Source organism: Montipora capricornis, chromosome 13, assembly GCF_036669925.1.
Source record: "Montipora capricornis isolate CH-2021 chromosome 13, ASM3666992v2, whole genome shotgun sequence".
NCBI lineage: Eukaryota > Metazoa > Cnidaria > Anthozoa > Scleractinia > Acroporidae > Montipora > Montipora capricornis.
Window position 1 is genome coordinate 754,164 of NC_090895.1, and position 7,500 is coordinate 761,663.

General features: G+C 39.3%; 1 protein-coding gene across 1 annotated transcript in view; it reads left to right on the plus strand.

Moving 5' to 3' along the window:
• The window catches only part of LOC138029190 (neuropilin-2-like), a 68,719-nt gene that overhangs the window by 53,325 nt on the left and 7,894 nt on the right, over positions 1-7,500 (plus strand). The window contains exon 3 of the mRNA XM_068876897.1: positions 1,301-1,451. Within this exon, the coding sequence (XP_068732998.1) occupies positions 1,301-1,451 (151 nt within the window). The remainder of the gene's footprint in view (positions 1-1,300; positions 1,452-7,500) is intronic.

Sequence of the window (7,500 nt, forward strand, 5' to 3'; positions counted from 1 at the left end):
CGGTAAACGAAAAAAAAAGGGGATGGCCTAATGATGATTTTAACATATTCTTTGGAATTCAATTACTAAAACAAACAAACGTATTCAAATTTCTGGGTGTCTTTCTTGATGAGCATCTTACTTGGAAGAGTCACATAAGTTTTTTATCAAAGCAAATCGCAAAATCCGTTGGTGTTATATTTTGATCTCGATTCTACCTTTCTTCAAAAACCAAGCTATCCTTGTACAATTCACTAATTTATCCTTGGATCACTTATTGTAATTCCACTTGGTCTTCTGCATATGTCTCCAATTTAAATAGGATATTTTACTTGCAAAAGCGTGCTGTGCGAGCAATAACAAATTCAGATTACCGAGCGTATTCTGCTCCTTTATTTGCGAAACTAGGCATCATGGACATTTTTCAATAAATTCATTTCAATTTTCTAAGTTTATGTTTTATTATTACAATCAGTTGTTGCCTCCGATGTTTTTGAATTTATTTAAAACAAGCCAACAAATGCACAATTGCGGTACTAGAACAGCCAACAATTATCGGCTACATTTTTGTTGCACTAGCATCTAACAATTTACAATTCTTTATCAAGGTCCAAAAATCTGGAACTCTCTTCCTGGATCAATTATTAAATCATCTAGTTATCTAAACTTTAAGAAAAATATGTTAGGGTTCCTTTAAAAAAAAAAACTGAGTTAGTTATGCCGCACAAGCATTGCGTGAGATTATTTAGATTAATGATAAGCATATGACGGGGACCCCTCTTATAAGCTCGGTGGTTTCTTGGGGTCTCCTCGCCACAATTATTGTAATATCCATCCTTTCTTTTATTAATGACTCTATTCTTATTATTGATTGCCTTTGTAATATTATTATTTGTGTGGCAAACAAACATTCATATATTCAAGAGACATTAGTAGACTAAGGCCTGTTCCAAACGTCGTGCTACAGCCGTGCCGAACTCAAATGAAATTGTCATTTCGATTTAATCACGGCAGTAGCACGCCGTTTGAAACCATTAAGCGCGGCACGGCTAACTTAGGATCGGCACGACTACTTAGCACGGCGGGACTTGCCGTGGCGCACGGCAGTAGCACGACTTGGTTTCAAACGGCGTGCTATCGTTGCGCCGAACTCAATTCATAAATTAATTTAATGTATTTTGCATTATTTGCATACTATTAAGCTGATGATTTGTTTTGTCTTTTGAATTTGGCGCGACTGTATTAGGTTCGATGTTTAAAACCGCTGTAACTTAATTACCATCAAAAAGCAGAAATATTGTATTTTTTTCCTGCATTTTAGATTTTCGATGGAGATAATGACGGGAATACAGCAAAGAAAAATGTTCTTAGCAATGTACTAATAACAAGGTGGCTACGTTTTGTGGTGAAGGAGCACACAAGCCACTTTGCTTGTATGAGGACAGAGGTGTATGGAGTGAAGCAAAAACCAGGTAAACCAACCAACCAATAACAACAATAACAATAACAATAATAATAATAATAATCAAAGGAGGGCATTTTAAATTTATTTTAATCATATATATTTATCATCATTTATTTGTAAAGATACATATTTAGATGTAGTTTTTCAGTTTTTATACAAATACGTTAGAATTAGTCATGTTAGCGTTATTATGTATTATATTTTTAGTTCATATGCATTGATTGGTTACGGTTTGCCGCCCAATCAGGCCTTATAGGTCTGGGCATCCAGAAGTTTGTATACTGCCATACTAATAATAGACATGTAAAAACGTACTAGCGATATAATGTTAAATTTCCGACGTTTCGGCTACCTCACGAAGCCATTATCAAGGAGTTGGAAATGAATATGCGAGTTCATAATAGATATAAAATACTCCAAATTTCTATAAGTGAAGCTGAGTTAGACAAAGGCTGTGTTTTCACAAGCGGTTTGTCAGGTCGCTTAGCAAGTGACAACCGAAAATTCCGTGAAAAAAAACAGTTCCTTTCCCAACTCGCTCATAGTTAAGTGAGTTGGCAAATTTCAATAGAATTCTCATTAAATTTAAGCCACCAAAACCAGGTAGCTTAAGCGAGTTGGCAATTACTTTCAACCAAATCGGAAATACAACAGTCGTGCTATTTTTATTATTTTTATTATTTTTATTATTGCATTGGCACGTGCGCTATCCTCATTGAATCTTACCTGTGAAAATACGTATCATTTTTAAGTCGCTGAACAAAGTCTGCAAACAAACCATTTTCAGGAATGTTAAGCGAGACAACGGCTGTCGTGAAAACACAGCCAAAGACTTAAGCACCGATTATATCTGTTTGCACGTTCAGCCGTGGTCTTAATTGCATTTCGTTAACCGGAAACAGTCCAATTTGTTCTGTGCATTTTTTTCAGCACTCTAAAGGCCCAGTAATACGGGCAACACTTTTCTTGCAACTTGTCGTGCAAAAATGTTGCGTTGCAAGTTCAGATGGTTTGTTGCGCGTATTACCACATTCTTGCGCAACAAATTTTCATGTTGCACAAAGTAAAACCGAATTGTACTTTTTGCAAGATAAAAATTTGTTGAGCAAGAAGGTGGTAATACGCGCAACAAACCATTTCAACTTGCAACGCAGCATTGTTGCATGACAAGTTGCAAGAAGAATGTTACCCGTATTACTGGGCCTTAAAGCAGCTCAGGAGGTCTTCAGGGACAGCACCCGCGTGGTCTTGATCATAATGCTTGCGTACAGAAGATGACGTAATATTGTGGCCATCCACGCGTGTATGTAGATGGCCACGTGTGTAGCCCACATAGCTACCTGTATCGCACAGGTTGCATTGCCGAAATTGGCACACAAAGCACTGTTGATTAACCAGCTGTGGTTTGGTCTCGCATTCTTGGAGGCCAATGTTTCGACTGATAAGGATGGGTTGGACTGTAGTTTGGAGCTTGAGACTTAAATCTTTCAACTGAGTCTTAACAAAGTTAGCAGAATCCTGGGCCCGGTTGGTTGAAAGCCAATTAACTTAATCCAGGATTAGCGTAAACTTTTGTTTCATGTTTTCAACTGTTTGGTGAAAGTTTCTTTTGCCTGTTTTGGGTTTTCAAGATTGACTTCTTCTAATGTAACGTTTTGGCGAATATCAGCGTTGAACAGCATTTAGTAGTAGAGAAATAAACCCCTTGGCTCATTTTTTATCTGGGATTAGAGTTAATCGGCTTTTGAACGACTGGGCCCTGGGCCCAGTTGTTAGAAAGCCGATTAGCTAAATCCAGGATTAGCGTAAACTGTTGTTTCATGTTTTCAACTTTTTGGTAAAAGGTTGTTTTGCTTATTTTTGTTTTTCAAGATTGACTTCTTCTAATGTAAAGTTTTGCTAAATATGAACGTTGAACAGCATTTAGTAGTAGAGTAATAAACTCCTTGGTTAATTTTTATTCTGGGATTAGCGTTAATCGGCTTTTGAACAACCGGTACGACTTCCCATTCCCGTTATTTCTCACCATTTCTACCGAAATGCCATGTGTGTAGCCAACAGCTACCTGCATCGCATAGGTTATATTGAAATTGGTACACAACGCACTGTTGATTAACCAGCTGTGATCTTGTCCAATTTTTCGACTGACAAAGACGGGTTGGACTGTAGTTTGGAGCTTGAGACTTAGATCTTTCAACTGAATCTTAAATGGTATGACTACCCGAGTCACGTCATTTCCCACCATTTCTACCGATGCCTGCGATGGATGCTGGTCAGTAACTCTTGAGTTGACAAAGGGATTAATGGTAGAGTTGATAAGGTGTTGGGGGTACTTCAAACGTGAGAACAGGGACTTTAAGCGTTCACACTCCTCCGAGAAATAGGCTCAAGATGAGGACAAACGGTACGCGCGATCAAGCATAGTTGTTAATAAGCTTCGTTTGTATTGGTTGTCGACGTGTTTATGATAGTGGAGAAGTACACCAGTACTGGTAGGCTTCACGTAGACCTTAGTCTCGATTTGGGGCTCTCGGCTTAGGAGGTGGGTGCCGAGAAAGGGAAACATTTCATCCTTTTCAATCTCTATGGTAAAACTGACTAAGCCTTTCCAGATTCTGCTCCGAAAAAGCTGAAAAGTTGCTAAGAAATATGCCATAAAGTTGCTCAAAAGTTGCTCAAAAATTTCGCAAAGTTGCTCGAATATTTTTATATTTTTAATACAGCATGTCTAATTTTAATAACAATTGTTTTATAATCAACATTAAGGTACAACTAAGTGACTAGTTACAAAAAATTAGGCAACATTTGGTTGAATCTAAGTGGCTAGTTACAAAACGTTAGACAGCAAGTGTAACAAGCTCCTTCCCAGGGATTTTTCCTTCTCGTGGGGGGCGCCCCCACGAGAAGGGAAAAGCCCTGGCAACGAGGTTGAGGCTACCCAAACCCAATTCTTGTAATTAATTACCACGTCCATATGATAACCATTTAAAGGGTAAAAATATTAGTTTTACTAGAAAGATGTTTAGAATTTTAACCAAGACAATTTTAACTTGTTTATTTGAAAAAAGGGGGAGTTATTCAGCATTTTGGTTCAAAATAGTTACCAAAAAAGTGCTAGTTTTTCGGAAAGTTGCTAGAAATTGCTCTCTAAAAAAAAAGGTCCTCAAAATCCTAAAAGTTGCTAAAAAGTTGCCGAGCAGAATCTGGACAGGCCTAAAACTGACAGCAGGATGGGCGTGGTTAAACGTGTTTAGGAAGTCCGTAGCTGTACTTATAAAAGGCATAACAGTGACAGTGTCGTCAAGGTATCTGCGGTAATAAGCAGGGAGCTTTCGTTCCAGTTACAGTTTTTCTTCCAATGATGACATAAAAACGTTAGCAAGCAAAGGCTCGAGGAGGGACCCCATGGCTATTCAGTGCATTTGCTCATATCATACATGGCACCATTAAAGTGGAACAACTATCCCTTGGTGGCCACGCTCAAGAGATCAACAAGGTAATCTTAAGAGATGTTTAGATCGAGATTAAGGTCTACGTGAAGCTTACCAGTACTGGTTTACTTCTCCACTATCATAAACACGTCGACAACCAATACAAACGAAGCTTATGAACAACTATGCTTGATCGCGCGTATCGTTTGTCTTCATCTTGAGCCTATTTTTCGGAGGAGTGTGAACGCTTAAGATCCCTGTTCTCATGTTTGAAGTGCCCCCAACACCTTATCAACTCTACCATTAATCCCTTTGTCAACTCATGAGTTACTGACAAGCATCCATCGCAGGCATCGGTAGAAAGGGTGGGAAATGACGTGACTCGGGCAGTCATACCATTTAAGATTCAGTTGAAACATTTAAGTCTCAAGCTCCAAACTACAGTCCAACCCGTCTTTGTCGGTCAAAAACTTGGCCAAGACCACAGCTGGTTAATCAACAGTGCGTTGTGTACCAATTTCAATATAACCTATGCGAGGCAGGTAGCTGTTGGCTACACACGTGGCCATCTACACACACCCATTGATGGCCATTATAATGCGTCATCTTCTGTGCGCAAGCATTATGATCAAGACTACGCGGGTGTTGTCCCTGAGGACCTCCTCAGCTACTTTAGAGTGTTGAAGAAATGCATGAACAAATTGGACTGTGCCGTTAACGAAATGCTTCACATCAAACAATTAAGACCACGGCTGAACTTGCAAACAGATTCTATCCGCGCTAGAGTCTTACTCTAGCTCTTCTTTACTTATGCAAATTTGGATGAATTTATATATTTTATGAACTCGGATATTCATTTCCAACACCCTGATAATGGCGTCATGAGATTGCCGAGCAGTCGTAAATTTAACATTATATCGCTTGTTTTTATTACATGTCTGTGTTTCTCAAAATCACTAATAATAATAATAATAATAACGATTATTATTATTATTAGTAGTAGTAGTATTATTGTTATTGTCATTTTATCGTTATTTTTTGATAATAAAATAATATACAATCTATTCAACTTTTAAAAAAAAGGAAAAAAGTAAGGATTGGAAGCACTATACAACATTAAGAATTAATTATAAATCATAAGCGTACAATCAGTGTGTGTGTCAATAACGATTTCGCAAATACATTCCTTGCGGCTCAGATGTGATCAACTAGCTCTTGCAGCAAGCACAGTGTTTTAACATCTACATGTTCCAGCACTTGGCAAAGTCCGTTTTTGACTTGTGGCTGTTTCTGCTCAGGTAGCCTCATACAGCACAAGCCTTTTTAGAGACATCCCCACCAAGCAGACCACTTCTGCGGGAGAAAACAGGACAGCCACAACACCGGAGACTTTATCCCCTGCTCTTCTCGAATAGTGCTTGGGTTCTTTAACATCCCACAGGGAACTTATGAATATAGAAGATATTTGTGAGACGGGGCCCACGGTTTATAGTCCTTATCCGAGAAGACTTGAAAGTCTAACCATTTGCAGATGAAATTACAAAGGCAGCACTTTCTCCTCAGTTATTTTAAGATCCTGAGTGTTGATTTGGCCGGGGCTCGAACCCGCGACTTCCCGCGTGACAGCCCGATGCAACCAACTGAGCCATCGGTGCGCGGTTTTAAATTAAGACATCGAAGAAGAAAATTTCAAGTTAAATGAATAAAACTTCTGAAAGAAAAAAAAAAAAAAAAATGCTTTCGATCTGTAAATCTGAATCAACGAAGTCTAGCTGTCGTCTTCTGGATCTTTTGCCTCTCAAGCATAGTGTCGCAGAGCGTACGATAGCGAAAGGAACTTTAGATCTTATCAAAGAAATAGCGCATGAGTAACGTTCTCCCTTCTTATTTGCGATTAGCTCCGCAAGTCTGCTGTGGTACTTAACACACTCATCCGCCATTTTGCCTGTGGTCGTGAAAACTAAGGGAGTGAACGTCCCCTTTTCGATCTCCATTACTCTTTCCGCATACTGCCTCTTCTTCTCGTTCTCATGCTTCTTATAGATCTGCTTAGGAGACAAATCTCTGCAAGAGTCTATTTGGAGTGCAGATCTCTGTCTCGTCCAAAAGCCTTGGGCGTGTATATCCAAACGTCTCCCCAGTGAGCTCCTCAAGGACTGGCTCTACTTCCAAATCATTACAGACCATCCTTAGCATCTCTGCTTCCAACTCACGAATTTTGTTATTGCACTGGATAATGAACCCGCCGCGCTGACATACCCTTGCGTGATCCACGCTAAACTGAACACCGCATGCGCAGATCATTGGTGTGTCCGTTATTGCCCGGTCGTATCGTAACTTGATTGCATCTCTAAATTCCTTCTTATTCAGATTGTAATCTAGCTCTTTGTGAATCACAGTCAACCAATTTGATGATCCTTTCTCTGTAGCTAACTCAACAGCCCTCTTAGCTTTTGTCGGCTGGGAGCTGTTCACCTGCTCTAGCCTCTCACTTAGACAGTCATCTTTTTGTTTTCCTGTGCTCAGTTGCAGTGTTCGAATTTCTGAGGCATCTGGAGGCTGATGCTCTTGCTCAACAACTCTCCTCACGAGCGGATTAGTAACTTTAATTGAAACCTCGAATTC